Raw genomic sequence first — 19355 nt, 5'->3', positions numbered from 1 at the left:
ATTTTTTATGCGATTTTGTAGATGAGAAAACTGAAAAGCAGATGAAGAATATGGATTTAATAAGAAGACAAAAATCATTTTCACCGTCAAAATGATCAAAAGAACTTTTTCAGTCATTGGGGAGTAACCGACGTAAAGTTTTAACTTCTTGACTCCGGGTTCTTCGTCGGGTGGTTTGGGGTTGGGATTCATCAGTGGCTGTGAGGGATTTATTGAAAACAATTAGCCATCTATGTACATCATAAATTAATTTTTCCATCACTTATATTTGTGTTTACTTTTTCCTTTAAAAAAAGTCAAGAAATTTTTCAGACATTTTCTATTCGTTTTCTATTATCAAATTGTTTTCTGGAGCATTTTTGTTAATTTTCAGTATCCTTTCTGCTATTTTTCTGGGAAAAAATATAATTTTAACGTGAAAATTCAAACTCTTACGCTGCAATCATTAACCAGCTGCTTGAAAATTCGTTTTTTACGCCTGGCGCAATTTAGTATTATTTTTACTCCTAAAAAACCGAAAAAAACCGTTCACGGAATAAGGAAACTTTAGAAATGCTTTCCAGAATTTAGTTTTAGTATTTTTAGCGTAACACAGTTATAATTTTTAAGCTTAAAGACCTATTTTTTCCTGAATTTAACGGAAAACTAAAGAATATAGCAAAATAAAATTATTATTTTCAAAATCCCAATTTCAGTCATGAAAGGGTTAACAATAAGCCACTTCTAAGCGCTCTAAGTGGGACATCTTAACATTAGTAATACGCGGTGAGGTATCATTTGGGACACCCTGAGGGGTCACATGATACGTCGTTTAACGAACGAAATTGAACGATTTTTGTGTCACATGACATTTTGTCTCAGGTGATTTTCCTCCAAAAAGTTCGGGAGTTGTGCAGAAATTTGCTCCAAGTTCTTGTGATTTGTGCAAATTTCCTCGTCTCTACACCTTCATCCAATCACTGAATCCTTTGTCTTCATTGATCAACACAGGTGAGTTGCAGAGATAAGGATTTAATACCCTTTTTTCACAATTTTCCCTGAGTTCCCTCCCAAATTGCTCAAAAGTCGTAATTTTGCCCATTTCCCGGGGAAATCCTTTGAAATTTGTATCCTTGTGGGTGGTTTGTGGGATCTTGGGGGTTTTCCTGTAATTTTCTTGGGGTTTGTGGGGGTGGAAATGGGATTTTTTCGGTGGAAAATCCCCCAAAGATGGACTTCCATCTTGGTCATATGACACCTCCATATCTCAATCTTGGCTCTGAGAAAAGCCCACTTCACGCCCTTTTTTCCACCCTTCCGGACACTAATGGGGCTCTTTTGTCATCGTGTAGCGCAAAGGAAGGATGTATTCTTCGTCGATGAATGCGAAGCAGGCACAGCGGGAGCATGTCCTGGCTGTATCTCGTGATTTCCTCTCGCAACCTCGTCTCAGTAAGTAGACCTTCGACTCCCCGCCGTGGGGGCTCCTGGGCTTTCGGGGATTAATCTGGGGCATTTTCTTGGTGGAATTTTATAGCCTACAAGACGGTGAGTGGTGTGAATGGGCCCCTGGTCATCCTGGACGAGGTGAAATTCCCCAAATTCGCAGAAATTGTCCAGCTCCGTCTGAGCGATGGCACCATCCGTTCGGGGCAGGTGCTGGAGGTGAGTGGCTCCAAGGCCGTCGTCCAGGTGTTCGAGGGCACCTCTGGGATTGATGCAAAGAACACCCTTTGCGAATTTACGGGTGATATCCTCCGCACGCCCGTGTCCGAAGATATGCTGGGTCGTGTCTTCAACGGAAGCGGTAAGCCCATCGATAAGGGCCCCCCAATTCTCGCTGAGGACTTCCTCGACATCCAGGGACAACCCATTAACCCGTGGTCACGTATCTACCCCGAGGAAATGATCCAAACCGGTATTTCGGCCATTGATGTGATGAACTCCATTGCTCGTGGCCAGAAGATTCCCATCTTCTCAGCCGCTGGGTTGCCGCACAACGAAATTGCTGCCCAGATTTGTCGTCAAGCTGGCTTGGTGAAAGTTACGGGGAAGTCAGTGCTGGATGAGCATGAGGATAACTTTGCCATCGTCTTCGCCGCTATGGGTGTGAACATGGAGACGGCGCGTTTCTTCAAGCAGGACTTCGAGGAGAATGGCTCCATGGAGAATGTGTGCCTCTTCCTCAATCTGGCCAATGATCCCACAATTGAGCGTATCATTACGCCCCGTTTGGCTCTCACGGCAGCCGAATTCCTGGCCTATCAGTGCGAGAAGCACGTCCTTGTCATCCTCACGGACATGTCCTCCTACGCTGAGGCTCTGCGTGAGGTGTCTGCTGCTCGTGAAGAGGTGCCCGGTCGTCGTGGTTTCCCCGGTTACATGTACACGGATTTGGCCACAATCTACGAGCGTGCCGGACGTGTTGAGGGCAGGAATGGCTCCATCACCCAGATTCCCATTCTTACTATGCCTAACGATGACATCACTCACCCTATTCCCGATTTGACTGGATACATCACCGAGGGACAGGTAAGTTCACCTTTTCTCATCATTTTCCTCTTCATTTTCACCTCATTTCACTCTTTATTCTCCCTCCTAATTTTTAAGCTCGAAAGTCTCTCCAAACGTTCACTGATATTGCTAATGAGTTTAGATTTTTCTTCTGCTCAGATACTTTTCCATTGAGATTTTTGGCATTTTGTGTGAATTAAATTAGACACCTTATTCAACGCAATTAATTCAATTTGAGAGTTTAAAATTAGAATAATCTTGAAATATTAGTAGAAAAAAATAAATCCAAAGTTCCTCGTTTGTGTTAAGATTCTCTTCAATTATGCTATTTCTGTATTCGTTTGATTAGTAAGTTTTTAATTAGGGTGGAAACAATTGAAGAAAAACCCGTTTTCACACTATTTTCGAATTTTTATCTTCTTTTTCAAGGTTAGAATTTTTTTTCAAATCAGATTACGTCGAGATTACGGACATAAAAAAGATGAAAAAAATTCTAAAAATACCTTTAAAATTAAAAATTTAGATATTTGATTAATTTTAATTTAAACAATACTGATTGAGTGTCTAAAGTTTAATATTGGTTTAATGAAAAAATGACTAATTAATTGATTCTAAAACTGAAAAAAAAATAAAATTATTTCAGGTAAATTAGGGATAAATATTAATAAAAAAAAAAGCGTTAGAATGTCACAGGAATTAATTTAAAAGTCTTCAAACGTAAATTAATCTTAAAAATAAACGTGAAAAAGAGTAAAAACCGTCCGGATTTTCCGGAATTTTATCATTGAGCTAAATGCGGTAAAATTCATTCAGCTTTAACGAAAAACTTATCAAGTTAAGCTAGATTTTCATTTTTACTTGTCAAAATAATTTTCTTTTCAAAAATCCCAAAATCTAACCTCAAAATTGTGTAGAAAAGTCAAATTTTTAACCAATTTTTTTTGAAATTTCGCTTAAAAGATTCGACAAAAATTTACCTTTAGCTAAATCTCGTCGACTTTAGTGAAAATAAAAACGTTTTATGCAATCAAAGTAACAAAAATTACAAAAAATTGTTGAGCGTTCGGTTTAAACTTTTAGCCGAAACATTTTACTTGAGTAAAAGGTTAAAAATTAACACTTATTGAGAATTTTTTACCAATTTTATTGTCTTTAAAAATTCCTGAAAGACTTATTTTTATTAAAGATACGAAAGTTATTTAAATCATATAAATTAAATTTAAACGCACACCCCGTTGGAAAACAAAAGAATCACAAAGAGTAAGGCATTGAGCAAGACTTACCTCAAAAATCTTCTTCTCATATAAGTAAATTCCAAAGTTTCTCCAAGACGACACCATAATCACCACGTGAGAGACTTTGAGGCTTATCTTTTGGGTTCATTCCATATTGGGAAAGGGGGAGGAGATACCTCCTCGAATCAGCTGCTCTTGTGGGAAGACTCTCAAAATTATCTTTCAGTCAGAGATAAAAAAAAATCATTTATTGAATCACAATTTGAAGTAATTTTAAGGGGAAAATTAAAAGAAAAGAAAAGGGTTTGAATTTGCGCTTGTTTCGTAGATCTACGTTGATCGTCAGCTGCACAATCGTCAAATTTACCCACCCGTGAATGTGTTGCCATCGCTGTCGCGTTTGATGAAGTCCGCTATTGGTGAGGGTATGACAAGGAAGGATCACTCTGATGTGTCCAATCAGCTGTATGCATGCTATGCCATTGGCAAGGATGTGCAAGCCATGAAGGCTGTCGTGGGTGAGGAGGCTCTCACACCTGACGATCTCCTGTACCTGGAGTTCCTCACGAAATTCGAGAAGAACTTCATTTCGCAAGGAAACTACGAGAATCGCACTGTGTACGAATCCCTTGACATTGGCTGGCAGTTGCTCCGTATCTTCCCCAAGGAGATGCTCAAGAGAATCCCTGCTTCCATCCTTGCTGAGTACTATCCCCGTGATTCGCGTCATTAAGCTCCCCGCCCTCCGGACAACTTCCCAGAATGTCCATATCTCGCGCTTCGGGGTCCGCAGCAATTTATCTTTCTTTTGATTTTAATGTTAATACAAAAAAAAAACGAGGATGGTCGAGTGCAAAATAAGGCGTTTAGCTGGATAGCTGATAAGTAGAATTTCTTTTTTGGAATCATTCCACCACAAGTATTTTAATGAAACAAATAATTGGGGAGCGCCCCCATGCACTCCCCGCAAATGTCGTGTAACCCAAAATTGTAAAATTATGTGCGCGTTATGATTAAATGTAACGGCAAATTAAAAGATTTATGTAAAAAGAAAAATCTTTAATGTTAAATAAATGTTAGACGTTTCTTGGTTTCAAAATTTTGCATTTTTTCCTTGATTTTCTTCCTTTTTCTTGGATTGAGCGCGGTTTGTGTGTCAAAAGTTGCAGCTATTGGAATCAATCTGGCAATTAATTGACAGGGATTGGACTCAAACTTGATGGAAATGTCCCTAAAAGAGGTGAAAAATCATATTTAATTTTTTTTATGTACATATTGCAAGACTTGTCCCATTTCTCGACTATTGGATGAAAAACTTTCCGGAAGGAGTCGAAAGCTATGGGAAAAATGATTTTTTTCACTTTAAAGCACAGAATAAGGTAAGAAATTTAAATAAAATGAATTTTTATTCATAACTTTGACTTTTATTTATAATTTTACAAAATTTGAGGTACAAATAAACCCAAAAAGCCCAGAAATTAACTCTTTTATCTTCTCCTGAACTTTATCCGGATTATTTTAACTGATTTTGATAATTTTTTAAAGCGATTTAAGACTTTTGAAAATTTTATTCCTTTTATTCTCAAACATTGGCACACAATACTCCTAAACACTTTGGGGCTCTTCTTCCGTCATCAGAAGTTCATTTTCCCAGAGACTTGTCATCATGGCGAGACAATCTTTAGCTGAAACATCCGGAATGTTCATTTCTGATGCCGAAAGAAATCTTGGGTACTCATGAATGAGTTTTTCTGCCACTGGAGCCACTTCAGAGTCAACTTCCAAGAATACTGGCTCATATTCATGATAAACTTTGGAATTATTGACATGATAGTACAGCCGGACACTCTCCTCCTCCATGACAATACGGAAAATATTTTTTCTCAGCATTCGGAAGCGCGTATTGATCGTGAAGATTTTACCACGAGGAACTAAAGCTCCGTTGTCGCGGAATTTATTGGGACGAGATGTGACAGTTCGGCGTTTCTCTGAGTCAGATAAAACTGGCGGTAGAGCGTCGTGCTGGAAGTTTTTCTGCATCTGATCCACAGCATCATCCATTGGGGCGTATTTGAAGAGTTTCGCAAAGAATTCTTTGCTTTTTTGACGGAATTCTTCGCGTTTCTCACACTTGATGTCCGAATGAGTGACCCCAGTGTAGGAAGCAAGGCCCAGAGGGAGTCCACGACGGAATTCCGGGTCACTCTGAATGGCAATCTCAAGGGCAGCTGGAACAACACGCTCAAGGAAATCCGCCCAACTGTATTTCTGGTACGTACTGATGGTAATGTGGAGGGAGTGATGATCCTGCACGGTGTGTGCTTGATGAATAGTTCCACGGGGGAAGTAGAGCAAATCCCCGGGCTCCAGAACAACATCCATAAAGGGCTCTCCGGCTTCTTCTTGCGTGAAATTCCTCGAAGAAACCCGCGGGAGGTATTCTTCGGGTGTTCGTGGCTCATACAGTCTCCATCGCTTTTTGCCCTCAATTTGCAGGATAAATGCCTCAATGTCATCGTAATGCGGGGCAAATCCTTGACTATTTGGTGGTGTTAAGTACATATTGCTACCCACCATGCATTCAAAATATTCCTGCAGTGTAGCATCCATTAGATGGATTTCCTTGAAGAATATTTGAGGATTGAGGAAACGTACACTGCACCCCTCATTGTAGGATTCCCAAACATTTGTTGCTGTTGCTCTGCCCGTGCCATTGAGGGTTTTCCTCTCACCATTCGTGTACGACGTTATGTCGATATTTTCAGTGAATAGAACTGATTCGTTCCTCAGAATTTCATCAATTTGCTTCAAAGATGTGATTTTCTTGAAGTAAAGTGGATTGTTTCGCTTCACATACAGGGATTTCTGTTCCCAATAGGATCTGTATGGCAGGAAATGGGATTCTTTGATCAATTTTCTTTGTTTTTAGGTATTTCAGGGATTTCGGGGTTTAATTTAGGAGTTTCTGTGACTCAAATTGGGCATTCTTAACGGATTTAATGAATTTTATTAATTTTTAAAGCTGTTTAGTTTATTCTTTTGGTCAAAACACTTCAAAAATAAAATCTTCAAGAATTCCCTGAGATTCTGGACGCTTCGAAAGCAATTTTATTAACGTTTTTCAATCATTTTCTTTGTAAGAAATTTCATCTTTTATGCAAATAAAAAGAAAATTACGTGAAGAAAACTATTACTCTCTTCCTTTGAATCCTTTCAATGACTAATAAATCAACTTTTCACACATCCCTCCCAATGGGACACCGATGAATCACAACTACGGTTAACCCATCACGCCTTACCCGGTGATTTTTAAAGGGATAATAAAGTAAAAATTCCAAACTTACTTCTGGAAGTCTTCCACGGAGACCGGCGAGAGGATCCACTGCAGAACTTCCAGGGCATCATTAACACTTCCCCCAGCTGGCTTTTCAGCTCCTTCACTGGACTTCCGCTTCCGGGATTTTCCCTTTTTCACGCCGTTCATTGCAGAAAACTCCCGGAAAATTATTTGCGCGAGATTGTCAAGTACCAAAACAAACCACGAGGACTGCCCTGTGAGATAATCCATCGTTGGGATTTTGAAATGCGAGAATTTTCCCGCCATTCCCGAGGCTTTCGCGCCCGCTAAAAGATTCTCCATGGAGTCTTCCACGGAGTTCTCTGGAGAATCTATTTGGGTTGCTTTTGTGTATGAATTTATTGGATTTTTACAATAAAGTTGAGTTAAATAATTTAAGAACTTCAAGAAGGATGAAATGAGAAGATTTTACGCAATTTAAAAGGAATTTATAGAGAAGAAAAAATATAAAAAAGTATAAGTGAGCATAAAGTGGAAAAGCTCCACAGACATGTCCGATGGCTGGCTTCCACATTATGGAAAGCTTGGTGTTTGGGTGTTGACGGAAAAGTTTTATTTTGGTGCATTTTTAGCATTTTGTGATGTGATTTTGTGGGTGAAAAGTGCGGAAAAACGTAAAGGGTATGCCAATGGCTAGGTTGAATGTGAAATTGTGTTTACGGTGCATACGGCAAATGCTTAAATTGAGCCAAAAGTGCGTTGATGCTCGATTTGTGTGAGGAAGAAGGGGGAGAGCGCAATGGATGATCAGCAGCCGGATTCCACGAAGAAATTGGCAGAAGGGCGGGAATTTGCGAATCCGGGCGGCGATCGTCTCACCTTTGATGCGGCAAAATTGTCCGCCAGCGATATTGATGTCATTATCTTGGGGAATTCATGCACAGACGCCACCACGACCAATTCGATGGTGAACAAAGACATTGAGTACCGTCTGGGCTGTCCGGGCAGCCCAGCACCCACATCCACGACGTACCAGACGTTCCAGCAGCACACCTACGAGATCCCCCAGGCGCCGTCGGGGGAGAAGCTGGACGATGGCCGGCAGCAACCTGCATTGCCCAAGCTCACGATAAAACGAACGGCTCCGCCCCAGATAACGTCGTTCTTCCGTGATGCAGCCCCCATGGTGAATTCCGGCACACACGATGGGGTTGCCACGGGCACGGAGGGGTTGAGCCACAAGGAGCCCGATGAGGTGCAGCCGAAGCTGAAGTTGAAAATAACAAAGGACACCCAAGTGGCCACGGAATACCAGCCAATCCCAAAGCTCACCATCAAGACGAACTACTTAGAGCAGGGCAGCAGTACCACCGTCATCCGGGAGGATATTCCCGAGCAGCTGCCCAAGCTGAAGCTCAAAACTACTTACAAAGCCGAAGAGATGACTCCGCTGGAGATTGTCACGCCTTCCCAGAAGATTGCTCTGGATTCCGAGGAGACGTGCCAGAAATCACCACGAATCATCCTCAAGATCAACAAGAATGCCAGCTATTGTGTCTCCACGACAAATTGCACGGAAACCACCAAATCCGAAGCACCACCACCGCCGCCGGCTGTCATTCCATCCCCACCACCAATTCCCTCCCCTCCTGCATCTCCCGTGCACACAGGGAAAGGAGGAGGCGGCACCCCGACGCCCCCATCGGAGGAGAATGGCGATGTGACGGGAAACAGCGGTGGGGAGGAAGTGACGGAGAATCAGGTGAATTCCACCGATATGGATTGTATGCTAATTGATGAGCACGAAAGCAATGGGGAGATCCTCAAGGCGGACCTCCCGCTGAGTAGCACAAATGAGATGAGCGATGTGTCCTTTTCCAATTCAATCGCCGACAATTGCATCATTGTACCGGATGAGAGCAATTCGGATTGCTTGATTGTCAAGAGTAGCAACAGCGAGGATCCGCTGCAGCTGCAGAACTTCAACGAATGCTTCCCCACCTTCGAGGGTTTGCCATCAGGGGAGAATTCCATCGTGGAACCCCTGCAGGAGCCTGAGGTGCCCATAAAGCGTCGCCGTGGGCGCCCCAGGAAGCACCCCCTGCCCGATAGTACGGGCACACCGACCCCAATGCCGGATTCAACGACAAACCACCAGCGGAGTCCGAGTCCAACGCGCAAAGTGCGGAGGAAACGAACGCGAAGGACACCAGTGGCAACGCCAAAAGTACAAACTCCCAAGACACCTCCAGCTAGGCAGAAATTCAATAAGGTGAGTTCATTTACTTACTTTTAGTTGTTTTAGGGGCTTCCAATTAGCGGGAAAAAGGGGTTTTAATTTGCAAAAAATTGAGCTTATAAGAAGCTTTTAATTTAGAAGAAAAGAAGCTTGAAAATGAAGAAAAAAAAACTTGAAAAAGAATAAAAGAAAAGAAGCTTCAAAAAACGAAGGAAAAGAAGCCTAAATCCCGAAAAAAAAGAAAAAAAGGCTTAATTGATTGAAAATGAGCTTCAAATTGAGAAGAAAGGAAGCTTGAAAATGAAGCAAAAAAAGCTTTAAAATAAAGGAGAAAAAAGGATTAAATTCAGTAGAAATTAAGCTTTAATTTCATAGGAAAGAAGCTTCTACATAATTGGAATTAGAAGAAGCTTTAAATGAAGAAGAAAATAAACTTCAAAAGAAAAAAAGAAAATAAGCTTCAATTCCTTCAATTCAGGAAGAGAAGAAGATTTATTTCAGCAAGAAAAGAATCTTCAAAAAACACTTAATTGGAGAAGAAAATAGGTCTTCAATTTAATAAAAAAAAGAAGCTTCTAATTGGAATTAGAAGAAGCTTAAAAAATGAAGGAGAAAAGCTTGAAAAAGAAAGAAAAAAATCTTCAATTTGAAAAACACAAAGCTTTAAAATAGTGAAGAAAAAACACTTAATTAGAGAAGAAATGAAGATTTAATTTGATAGAAAAGGAGCTTCTAACTGTAATTAGAAAAAGCTTTAAAATGAAAAAAAAGGCTTCAAATTGAGAAATAAAAAAGCTTAAAATGAAGAAGGAAAAGAAGCTTTAAAATAGAAAAGGAGAAAAATATTTAGTTTAATTGAAATAATGCTTCAATTTCATTAAAAAAAGAAGCTTCTAATAGGAATTAAAAGAATCTTGAAATGATTCTTCTGAAAATAAGCTTCAATTCAAGAAGAAAAGAAGATTTAATTCAACAAGAAAAGAATCTTCAATTTGAGAAGGAAAAAAAGCTTTAAAATAAAGAAGAAAAAAAAACAGTTAATTAGAGAAGAAATGAAGCTTTAATTTGGTAGAAAAGGAGCTTCTAATTGGAATCAGAAGAAACTTTGAAATGAAGATGAAAATTAGCTTCAAATTGAGAAGAAAAAAAGCTTAAAATGAAGAAAAAAAGAAGCTTCAAAAGAAAAATGAAAAGAAACTTCAATTCAAGAAGAAAAGAATCTTCAAATTGAGAAGAAAAGAAAACTAATAAAAATTCTCTATTTGCAGAATAAATACTTTAGGCAGAAGATGCTCCAAGAGACGCTAAATAATTCAATTCAACTCTTCGAGGAGGACACCAGGATGAGCGGAGAGATCCCCACGACGTCCTCCAAGTAAGTTTTTTTTGAAGATTTAGATTAATTTCCTACAAAATTAGAGATTCTTCATGAGGAAGTTCTTCAGGGATGAATTTTGAGAACTTTTTTTTTTAGCAATTTGTTTAATTTAGTAAAATTGAATCGTTTAATTCGAAAAGGACTTGATTTGTTTTAATGCAAATTTTTAAGAAGAGTTTCTTAACTTTTAAGATCTTTTCAATAAAAAATTTCGCTTGAAAATCGGTCAAGCAGTTTAGACAATATGATCGTACAACTCTAAAACAAATTGACTGATTCTAATCAAATTGGATTCAAGTAGTAGATTTTAAGAAATTCTTCTAATTTGTAGAACATTTCTACTTCAAAAAAACCTCAGCAAGATGTTCTAAAAGCAAATGCAGGATTTTAGTACATTTTATAGTTAAGCTCAGCACCTTTCTAATGATAGTTTTTCATGAAGAAATCTCTGTTATTGTAACAAAGTTCTACCCTTTGAATTTTTTTTTGTTAGAGTTACAATTTATTGAGATTATTCAAAGATTTTAGCATTTTGCTATAAAAGAAAATAATATTCTTGACACGAACCCTAAAATTGGAAAAGAATTCTAGAATCTAAAATTAGATCTAGATTCTAGATTTAATACATATGATAAAAGCTAAAAATATATTTAAAAAAAATTATTAAGAATTTAATTACTTACTTAGAATTTTAGAACTTAATTTACTTATGAATTTCAAAGCTTTCGACATTTAGCTAGGACAAAGGGTTTTTTTTTACATGAACCTCTAAGCACAGCGAATAAAAATATTATATTAGATGAATAATTTCTATTATTTTAATAAACGAAAAAATGGGTCAATTGTGATCATTTATCTGGGAAATTTATTCTTGGTATGTGTCTAAACTGCTGAAAAGGAAATATTTTGTGTAAAAATAAACATCTTAAATATTTTTATTTTGTCTTAAAAGGGAAATTATCATTTTTTCTTCTTTTATAGCACAATGTGTCTCAGCTAAAAAAATGTACTAATTTTTTAGAACTCTCAAATCTTTTAATTCTTTTTCACAGAATATTAACAAAATAATATTGTTTTATAAAAAAATCATATCCTTTCTTCATTTGCACAGGAAACAATCAGGGACACCCAAAGTAGTCCAGTCGAGTTCCCAAAAGACGATGGATTCGTCAAGTTTAGGTGAGGATAGCAGCAGTAAAACCATCACGAAGAAATCCCGCGGAAGGATGGAAGTAAACGAGGAGGGCGGGTAAGAAGATCTCTCAACAACAAAAATAAATGAAAAATTCTCTTCAGAATAAAACATTTTTCTTTCAGGACGGAATTCACGGTGGAAATGCTGGCAGAGTACGACTGGCCCCCACCTGTTGGGTGCTGCCCAAATAAGAATCGTGACACGTACATGCTGCAGGAGCAAATAGCGGAATTGTTGGGTGTGAAGAGCTTCAAGCGCAAGTATCCGTACTTGTACAGGCGCCCCGTGGAGATGGAGGAGCGGAATTACCTGATTGAGAAGAAACTCGTGTCGGAGAAGATGTCCAATCTCGGGCTGACGGCCGTCTATGCCGTGGATATTCTGGATATAATGTACCAGGATTTCAACGATAAGTACGAAGAGTACAAGAAGTACCACCGGGAGAAGCAGCTACGGGATGCCACAAGTAGGCAGCAGAAGGGCGTGAAAGTGCACGAAGTTGACAAGGCCACGGTGCATGAGAAAGCCCTCAAATCCACGGCGTCCTGGAACACCAAACTCAATAAAATGTGAGGAAATCTTTTTTTTTTTTAATTTATTTGAAAAGTTCTTAAAGGAAGAATAATTCTTTTGCAGGCGCAATGAGAATCGCGCGGGCTGCATCGATTTGCAGACCTTCGTTGTCAATGTGCCGCGGAGGAAGAAGACAACGCCGACGCCGGTTATCTCAGATCCAGCGGCGTCGGCGTATCCGGTGGAGCTGATACCAGGACAGTATTCGACGCAGTGGGAATTCTACACGCCCGCCAGCCTCATCTACTACCCGCTAAAGACAGCGCGGCCCCTCAATGAGGAGCCCCACGCGTGGTTGCTGAATAATCACACAAAGGAGCCACCTCCGGGGAGTTCGTCGGAGAGCTCATCGGATTCCGGATCGGAAAGTAGTTCAGGGGCGTCCAGTGTGAGTAAATTTTTATTCTCTTTTTTTCTTTCTTTTCATTGCTTGATGCAGGGGGGGATTATCTGGCAAAAAGAATAGTCAAGTTTGGAATAGGAATAACGTTAAATTATTCGTTTTTCTTTCGGAATATTTTGATTGTTTTATTCAAACAATACGAATTGATGAAAATTCCAGAATTATTTTACAGTTTCCAATTACCGAATATTCCGAAAGTAGTATATTTCTGAAAATGCAGAATGTGTGAATTTTAATTTATAAATTTACAGAATTTAGGACGATAGAAATTTCCGAAAATTTGTAAGATTAACCGTAAAATAATTAAGTTACCTAAATAATTTGAAAACTATACCTTTCCGAAAAATATGAAATTTTTATTTTCCGAATTATTAAAAAGTTTTTAAGTGTCTTAATATTTTAGATTTTGTTAATTTTTGGATAATAAAATTTGTGATTTCCGAAAAACCGGAAAACCCTTAAGTTGTCAATTTCTGAAAAATCCTAACGTTCCTAATACTCAAATATCCATTTTCTGTAAATCCTTGAATTATGAATTTCCGAAATATGTGAGTTTTATTTTCCGAATAAATAAAAAAAGTCATTGAGTATCTTAATAATTTTTATATATTTTTCATTTTTTAATAATAAAAAACTTGTGAATTTCCGAAAAAACTCTTAAATTGTCAATTTTTGAAAAATCCTAACGTTCCTAATCTTTGAAAAATACTAAAGTAGATTATTAAAAAAAACAACATACCTAAATATCCATTTTACTGCAAAGCCAAGAATTATAAATTTCCGAAAAATCTGAAATCAGTATTTAACTGAAAATATCTGAAGTTGTGAATTTTCCGAAAAATCTTAGCATTTTCAGAAAAACCCTTAAATTGTAACTTCTAGAAAATAACCAAACTAATTTCCGAAAAAATCTGAAATTTAAGTTGTGATTTTCCGAAAAATTCGGAATTAGCTTAAAAAATCAAATTTTCAAATTTAGAAGTTGACAATTTAAGAAAACTCGTGGAAAGTAATTGATTTACGGATATATCTGAAAATTTCTAATGTTTAAAAAATTCGGAAAGATTTTTTTTTGTATTTTCCGGAATATTTTCAACTATTTCCGAATACTCTTGATTTAAACTAATTTGTGATTTTCTTCTAATGTGAATAAAAGAATATTTTTCATGTTTTTTTTTCCACCCAGATAAATTCCCCTTTCATTGCAATTTTGTGTCCTTCATTTTTTTTCTTTCAACAAGAGAATTTTAATTGTTAATTAAAATTAATTTCATTTGATTAATTTGAGAGAGGGAGAGAGTGAAAAAGTCATAAAGAGGGGATAGTAAATTCAATAGAACATCAATTAATCCCATTTATTAAGGTTTTAATGTGAAATTTAATAGTTCAAATTGGAAAGAAATTATTGTGAAGGAACAAGCAAACAGTGGTGGTCGTCAAAATGGAGACATTTAAGTTGATTTCTTCAATTCAATTTATGAAGAGGTCTCTGCAGGTGCTCCATTGAAATGACCATCACTGTTAAATTTTCTCTTTTCATTGAAAGTTTTCTAATAAATAAATTACTTCTTTTTTGCAGGAATCCTTCTCAGACTCTGAAGATGAAAATGCAAAGGATGATTATTGTGCGATGTGCCCAAAGGAGGAGAATCCACCGCAAGAAAGGAAGGCGATGCACAGCAAAGATGATCACAGTAGTGCCACCAGTCCGTGTAAACGGAAAGGTGATTAAGAGGAAAAGAAAGAAGAACAAAAAAACATCCAAAGGGGCCGCAAAATGCGTGCATAGCGAATGATATTTTTCCTTTTTGCGATCTTCACATCAATCACCATCCATCTTCACCACCACCACCACCACCACCACCACCACCCCCTAAATGGGCGCCTCATCGGACAACAACAAAAAAAACTTATTTATGACGCGAAAGATTTATTTCTTTACAAAAAAAATTCTCTATTATTATTAAATGAATAAATAAAAAGAAAAACTTTTCAGTCGCGACGGCCATCTGGTTTATCAGTTGGCCTTAATTGTTTCCCCCTCCCTCCCCCTTTTTTTAAATAAATCCTTTGTCCCTCCTTTTTGTTTTAGAGGAAGGAAATGATTAATGAAGATAAAAAAAAACAAGAGAGTAAAATATAGGCAAAAATTGTAATAAGATGAAGGAAATAACAGTGGAAGGAATTAATACAGTGAATCATTTCTTTTGTAATTAAATTGTCTTTTTAATTGTTTTATTTTTCTTTCAGTTGCGGATTAGTGGGAAAGATTTATTTGTTTATTTTTCAAACTAAAAAAAGAGATTGATTTGCGATTCAGAACTTTGAACTTTGGAAGTTTCTTTTTTTTTTCAAAGGAATTTGTCCTCTTTTTGAGCTTTTTTTTTAAAGGGGCAAAGAGGAAGCTTTTTTTTTCAGGTGAAAGATTGCGTTTTGGGGGCAAACGGAACTACGTGCTGAGCCCCAAAAGCATGACGCACTCCCTGCTGAACACTATCAGGGATGTAAGATCAGAGGTGAGTGCGTCAGGTGTAAGGAAGGAGGAAGGGTGAGCGTCAAAAGAAGCCCCAGAATTCCAGTGAATGATGGTCAAACATGCCGTATCATTGGGCCACCTTATCGGCCCCCGTGTTTGATGTACACGGACCTGATTGCGCGGCCTCTTCTCTCATTAATTAGTGCGCCCCTTCCCCACACAAGACAGTCAATCAGTGTCACAGTGATTTGGTGGCTATAAAAGCCCCCCAGCGTGGGCCACCTTCACAGTTACTTTGCCCAAAAAGAACCCACAATGAAGTACGCACCGGTGCTCCTCCTTGCTCTTGCTCTATCCGTGCAGGTAACCAAAAGTGCCCCAAAAAGGCGACTCCGGAAGGGAGAAAAGTGTGCAAAAGGTTAATGAGTTTCTCTGCTCTCCTGTAGGCTAATCCCTGGACGCGTATTATTAATGGCCAACAGGCTACACCGGGATCGGCACCCTATCATGCCCACATCCTCATTCGCCTCAATCCACAGGCAACGGAGACACGTGTGGGTAGTGGAGCCCTCATCTCCATGACCCACACCCTCACCACGGCTCAAAATGTTAGGCTGTAAGTAGATTTTTTTCCTTTTTTTTAAAGTGAATTTTCCGGAATTTTCTGTGATTAAATTATGTGATCAGTGATGATGATGGTCCAAGTGAAAGGATTAAAAAGGAATTTTAAGAGAATTGTGCGCCATAGAAATTTTTTACAGAGGATTGAATTTGATAAAAACGTTAAAAAAATTAAATCCTTTACCTTTCTATTAAAAAAAAGCAATGAACTAAGCTCAATTAACAATTTTATTAAAACGGTTGGAGTGTGAGTGCAAAATTTGCTTTGAAAAGAATAAAAATGAGTCTAATAACCAAAAAGGTTTTACTAGAAAACCGGCTTAAGTTTCTGAAGTCAAACCTAAATTTTCTTAAATTAGACTTTAGTTTTAGCTGTGTTTCTTTCAGACACAGCTTTTGTGTACCGAGCAAAATCGAAAGTCGTCAGATCGGGCTCAAACTTGGTATGAGCACGAATTAGGGTCCCCACATTCCAAAAAACGTATGCGCCAAAAAAAAATTTTTCCGGCCGGCCGTCCGTCCGTCCGTCCGGCCGGATTATAAACTTAAATTGCAAGAGAACGGTGATAGATAGAGACTTGCGGTAAACGGCAAAGTTTTAATATCGACCTGAAGAAATCCGATTATGAGGTCAAATCCACCCCCCCACCCCCTCGTCCGCCATTTTGAATAACCTCAAAATTTTGTTTTCGCTATATCTCAGCCCCTGTAATAGCTAAAAATCTGAAATTTTGATATGTTGTAGGGGCCATCAAGAGCTTTCCAACGATACCTCATTTTCGAAAATCGGTCAAGCCGTTTAGTCAATATGGCCGCCACAATTTTTCATCGAAAATCGACCATAACTCGAAAACGGCTTGACCGATTTTGATCAACCCGGGGTCAAATGAAAGATCTCAACAAACCCTACAACTCTCTAGAACATCCGAAGTTTCAAAAGTGACCGCTAGGGGGCCAAAAATCAAAAACAAAATTTTCGATTAGTTTTCGATGAATATCTCGAAAACGACGACATAAATTTTTTTCATTTTTTCATATGTTGTAGCTGACCATATTATCTAGCTTCATGCCAAAAATGAAGAAAATCTATGGATCCGTTCTCGAGATATAGCCTTCCAAAGTTGGCATGTCATATCTCGGGTTCTACAAGTCCGATCTTGATCAACTCAAGTGCAAATGAAAGGTTTCGAGAAACCCTACAAATGTCTAGAACATTGCAACTTCGAAAAATGACCGCAAGAGGCGCTAAAATCGAAAACAAAGTTTTCGAAAATTTCGAACTCGAATTTTTCGAAAATGGCGACATAAATTTTTTTCAGTTTTCGATATGTTATAGCTGACTTCGAGACCTTTAAAACAAAAAAAAATTATGAAAATCTATGAATCCGTTCTCGAGATATAGCCTTCTAAAGATTTCTTAGGGTATGACTTTTTTACTTTTCCCGACTTTGCGCGTATTTAAATTAATTTGCGTTCTAGTTTGCTCTCACAAAATTGGTACACTGAAAGAAACACAGCTCCCGTAAGCTTGGTCAGCTTACCAGTACATTTTTTTTATATGTTAGAACTTTCTTAGACTAGGCCTAAGTTTCTTAAGCCTGAATTCAAGTTTTTTCAGCTATCCTTATATTTTCTTAATTCAGTGCAGACTCTTTTAAAGTAGACTTGTTTTTTTTTAAGATAGGCCAAAATTTTTCAAGTGAAGCCTCAGTTTTTTAGCTAATTCTAAGTTTTTTTTTTGGAGAAGACCTAAGTTTTCTAAAATCAGCTTTAAGTTTTCTTAAGTCATTCCAATTTATTTAATACTAAGACTATTTTTTTAAGATCAAGCTTTCACAGTTGTAAGATAAGGTCAAAATGAATGCCTACTTAAAACCTGACTTCGATAAACTTAAATTTACCTAAATAACTGAACTTAGGCTTCATAATCTTAAACTTGACTCAAGAAACGGACAAAGCAAAACCTTTTATAGTTCAAATACCCAAGACAAGGGCAAAATTTTGTTCTTTTTAAACTTGTATTATGTTTATCAAAGTCAGGCTTTTAAGATGCAGTTAGTCCCTATTTAGCTTGACCTAAATTTAATTACTGTTAAAGACTGACATTAAAGAACCATAAGGTTTAGTTTAAAAACTTTGATCTGCTTTAAGAAACCTAAAACGGACTTAGTAGTAAATTAAGATAGATAGATCCTGAAAATTATTTTCTTTGATATACGCGGATCAGATAACTTTCAAGTAAAGATTGGCTGAATATTTAGCAAATATTTTAATATTTTTTTAGCTTCTAGTTTCAACGTAGATGTTTTAGGATCGGTGCAGTAGTTAGAAAAAAAAAGATCTTAAAAATTCTTAAAGAAAAAACTTTCATTTCTTGACTAAAACTAGCAGATAAATCATTGCAAGGAACTCACGTATTTAGGTTCAAAAGTCAGGTAGGTAGTCCTAATTTCATGGAAGTTAGGAATTTTTGGTTAAGGTACCTTGATCTGTTAAGAATTTTTTTTCTTTTGAATAATTTACCAGAATTTTCTTCAAAAAATCATTTTTCTCCTGAACTTTCTTTAAAATGAAATTTTCTTCCTTTCCTCAGTTTCGGACAGTGGCAGGTTGGTGTTGGTAGTGTGAACCGTGAACAGCTGCAGTGGAGCCCATGGACTTCCCAGCACATCATCCACCCGCAGTTTGATCACACAACACTCAACAACAACATCGCCATCATCACGCACCAGGCCTTCCAGCCGAGTATCAACATTCAGGCTATTGCCCTGCCCACTGCTGCCGACACACAGGTCCCCTTCCCCAATGAGGAGGGTCGTTTCAACGGATTCGGCTTCACCGGGCCCACTGGACCCTTCGCCAATCAACTCATGGTTGGATTTGTGCGCACCACAACTGAGCAGGAATGCATCCAGACCTACCCCCACCTCGGGGCCTTCCTCAGCAACAACTTCTGTGCCCGTGATGCCGGTCAGAGCACCTTCTGTGCTGGAGATCAGGGAACTGCCCTCGTTGGCATTGTTCGCTTCCAGACTGTTGCTGTGAGTATCTCTTTCTTTGCTTCTTCTTCTTCTTGCCCAGAAATCCCCCCTTAACCCCCTCCCTTCTCTCTTTCTTCCCCCACAGATCGGTTTGGCTTCCTTCACCAACACAAACTGCAATGCTGCCCAGCCTCAGGCCTTCGTCCGCATCTCCCCGTACAGGACATGGATTCAGCAGAATTCTGGTGTCTAAATAAATCCACTCTAAATGTCCACAAATAATACCCCTCCTCCTCCACCCACCACCTCCCCCCTCCCCCGCTCTCCCCCCCTCAAGAATGGATTAAATGAACGAGGCAATTTAGGTGTTTGTATGCCGTTTAAAGGAAAAAGAAATAAAAAGAATTGTCTTTCACTTTTTAAAATCACTTTATTTTTGTTTTTCTTTCTTTTTTCAATGAGA

The 19355-nt window shown here is 38.2% G+C and overlaps 4 protein-coding genes across 4 annotated transcripts; 3 read left to right on the top strand and 1 right to left on the bottom strand.

Annotated features, from left to right (window-relative positions):
• The first annotated feature begins 757 nt into the window (after positions 1-757).
• LOC129793504 (V-type proton ATPase subunit B) lies at positions 758-4827 on the top strand. The gene is made up of 4 exons (XM_055833599.1): positions 758-990; positions 1332-1431; positions 1517-2511; positions 4057-4827. The coding sequence occupies exons 2-4, from the start codon at positions 1344-1346 to the stop codon at positions 4459-4461; spliced, it is 1488 nt and encodes a 495-aa protein (XP_055689574.1). The 5' UTR covers positions 758-990; positions 1332-1343; the 3' UTR covers positions 4462-4827.
• A 303-nt stretch (positions 4828-5130) lies between these two features.
• On the bottom strand, positions 5131-7297 carry LOC129793502 (bifunctional lysine-specific demethylase and histidyl-hydroxylase NO66). Its single transcript, XM_055833596.1, has 2 exons — positions 7073-7297; positions 5131-6609 (listed from the first exon to the last, which is right to left on the bottom strand). Exons 1-2 carry the CDS (start codon positions 7294-7296, stop codon positions 5334-5336), a joined length of 1500 nt encoding a protein of 499 aa, XP_055689571.1. The 5' UTR covers position 7297; the 3' UTR covers positions 5131-5333.
• Positions 7298-7592: 295 nt separating this feature from the next.
• Positions 7593-15027, top strand: LOC129793481 (uncharacterized). Its single transcript, XM_055833556.1, has 6 exons — positions 7593-9298; positions 10534-10640; positions 11755-11892; positions 11961-12407; positions 12475-12799; positions 14394-15027. The coding sequence occupies exons 1-6, from the start codon at positions 7826-7828 to the stop codon at positions 14544-14546; spliced, it is 2643 nt and encodes an 880-aa protein (XP_055689531.1). The 5' UTR covers positions 7593-7825; the 3' UTR covers positions 14547-15027.
• Positions 15028-15519: 492 nt separating this feature from the next.
• On the top strand, positions 15520-19320 carry LOC129793536 (chymotrypsin B-like). Its single transcript, XM_055833642.1, has 4 exons — positions 15520-15653; positions 15737-15906; positions 18505-18952; positions 19038-19320. The coding sequence occupies exons 1-4, from the start codon at positions 15606-15608 to the stop codon at positions 19143-19145; spliced, it is 774 nt and encodes a 257-aa protein (XP_055689617.1). The 5' UTR covers positions 15520-15605; the 3' UTR covers positions 19146-19320.
• The last annotated feature ends 35 nt before the right edge of the window (positions 19321-19355 follow it).

Source organism: Lutzomyia longipalpis, chromosome 3, assembly GCF_024334085.1.
Source record: "Lutzomyia longipalpis isolate SR_M1_2022 chromosome 3, ASM2433408v1".
Classification (NCBI taxonomy): Eukaryota; Metazoa; Arthropoda; class Insecta; order Diptera; family Psychodidae; genus Lutzomyia; species Lutzomyia longipalpis.
This window is presented reverse-complemented; position numbering and strand designations above follow the sequence as displayed.

Coding starts and splice junctions, on each gene's coding strand:
- LOC129793502 (XM_055833596.1), bottom strand. CDS start 7,296: ATGGATTATCTCACAGGGCAGTCCTCGTGGTTTGTTTTGGTACTTGAC. Junction 6,610..7,072: donor TCCGTGGAAGACTTCCAGAA/GTAAGTTTGGAA, acceptor CCTGCCATACAG/ATCCTATTGGGAACAGAAAT.
- LOC129793504 (XM_055833599.1), top strand. CDS start 1,344: ATGTATTCTTCGTCGATGAATGCGAAGCAGGCACAGCGGGAGCATGTC. Junction 1,432..1,516: donor CCTCTCGCAACCTCGTCTCA/GTAAGTAGACCT, acceptor GGAATTTTATAG/CCTACAAGACGGTGAGTGGT. Junction 2,512..4,056: donor GATACATCACCGAGGGACAG/GTAAGTTCACCT, acceptor CTTGTTTCGTAG/ATCTACGTTGATCGTCAGCT.
- LOC129793536 (XM_055833642.1), top strand. CDS start 15,606: ATGAAGTACGCACCGGTGCTCCTCCTTGCTCTTGCTCTATCCGTGCAG. Junction 15,654..15,736: donor CTCTTGCTCTATCCGTGCAG/GTAACCAAAAGT, acceptor GCTCTCCTGTAG/GCTAATCCCTGGACGCGTAT. Junction 18,953..19,037: donor TTCGCTTCCAGACTGTTGCT/GTGAGTATCTCT, acceptor CTTCCCCCACAG/ATCGGTTTGGCTTCCTTCAC.
- LOC129793481 (XM_055833556.1), top strand. CDS start 7,826: ATGGATGATCAGCAGCCGGATTCCACGAAGAAATTGGCAGAAGGGCGG. Junction 11,893..11,960: donor GAAGTAAACGAGGAGGGCGG/GTAAGAAGATCT, acceptor TTTTTCTTTCAG/GACGGAATTCACGGTGGAAA. Junction 12,800..14,393: donor GTAGTTCAGGGGCGTCCAGT/GTGAGTAAATTT, acceptor TCTTTTTTGCAG/GAATCCTTCTCAGACTCTGA.